At 62.1% G+C, this 1,284-nt stretch overlaps 1 protein-coding gene across 1 annotated transcript in view; it reads right to left on the bottom strand.

Annotated features, from left to right (window-relative positions):
- The window catches only part of WNT10A (Wnt family member 10A), a 13,551-nt gene extending 12,486 nt beyond the window's left edge, over positions 1–1,065 (bottom strand). Inside the window, exon 1 of the mRNA XM_009645710.1 lies at positions 780–1,065. Coding sequence (XP_009644005.1) covers positions 780–1,065 — 286 coding nt within the window. The remainder of the gene's footprint in view (positions 1–779) is intronic.
- Between the last annotated feature and the right edge of the window lie 219 nt (positions 1,066–1,284).

Genomic DNA, 1,284 nt, shown 5'->3' on the forward strand with positions numbered 1-1,284 from the left:
GTATCAACGGGGGAGGCTCTGATAGACGCGGAGCCGGCCATGCCTGCGAGGGAGATGAGGAGACCCTGGCACTGGGGCTCGGCGGGCCGTGGAGGAGAGCTCTCCCAGCAGCACAGCTGGGGGCTCCATGGGCAAGCGAGCTCCCAGGAGAGCCTGGCACCCTGCACCCCCTGTGCCACCATGCCCCAGGGTCCCAGAAAACAGAGAGCCCTCAGCTCTCTGCACTGGGCAGCCAACACAAAGGCAGGATGCCAGGGTGACAGGCTCACAGAGCTATGTCCCATTACCTAAGGGACGTTTCTGCCCACCATGACGCACTGAAACATCATCCCCAGAGCAGGAACAAGCCAAGATGCTCACTGCACCCACCAAACCAAATCCCACAGCACGGCATTCACCTTCAGGCCCACTAAAGGTGTGGCAGACCCACAGCACCTCTCCAAACGCCAGCCTACACCATGTGGGGGGAAGACACCAGAAAGCGGTGGGGCCTGGAAGGAGCCTTGGGAGCAGCAGGGGCTGGGCAGGGAGGAGCAGCTCAGGACAAGGGCCAGCGTAGGTACAGAGGAGCAGGGAGAAGAGCCCAGCTTTGCCGCAGAGTGGTGCTGCGTGGTCTGAGAGACCCTGAGGTTTCTCAGGCTCTGTCTGCCTTCATCCATGGGAAAGCTGAAGAGCTGGCCTGGTCCCCTGGGTCAGGGAAGAGCTGTGCAGGGGCCCACAAGGGCTCCTGAGAGCAGGGGCTGGGCAGAGGAAGAGGAGAGAGACTGTCCCACCCTTACCTCTGCTGAAGATGATGCTCTCGTAGGGGATCTTGTTCTTGGTCTCGAGGCTGGAGCAGTTCCAGCGTTGGTCCCGGAACTGGTGCTGGCACTCGTGGATAGCGATCTGGATGCCCTGGATGGCTGAGGCGGTGACATCGGGGTGGCGCACGCACACCTCCAGCTGCCCCCGTGTCAGCCCCGGCAGCGTCAGGCACACCGTGTTGGCGTTCAGCACTGGCTCCGATGGCAGCTTCAGGCCCAGGATCTCATTGGAGCAGGAGCTGGGAGGAAAAGGAAAACCCATGAGGTCAGAGCAAGCAATGTGCCAACCGCCTGCTTTCCTCTTGTGGAGGGGGAAAAGCCTGGGGACACAGACACACATGGGGAGGGGAGGTGCTCCTCAACCCACATGGTGCCTGCTGCCTACAGAGAAGGCTGGGAAACCCCTGGGCACAAGGGCAGCTCAGCCAGGCAGAGGTGCCTCAGCAGCACTGGGGCTGCAGTCCTCTCCAGCCAGGACACC

The sequence above is a fragment of the Egretta garzetta genome, unplaced genomic scaffold (assembly GCF_000687185.1).
Source record: "Egretta garzetta isolate BGI_Z169 unplaced genomic scaffold, ASM68718v1 scaffold219, whole genome shotgun sequence".
NCBI lineage: Eukaryota > Metazoa > Chordata > Aves > Pelecaniformes > Ardeidae > Egretta > Egretta garzetta.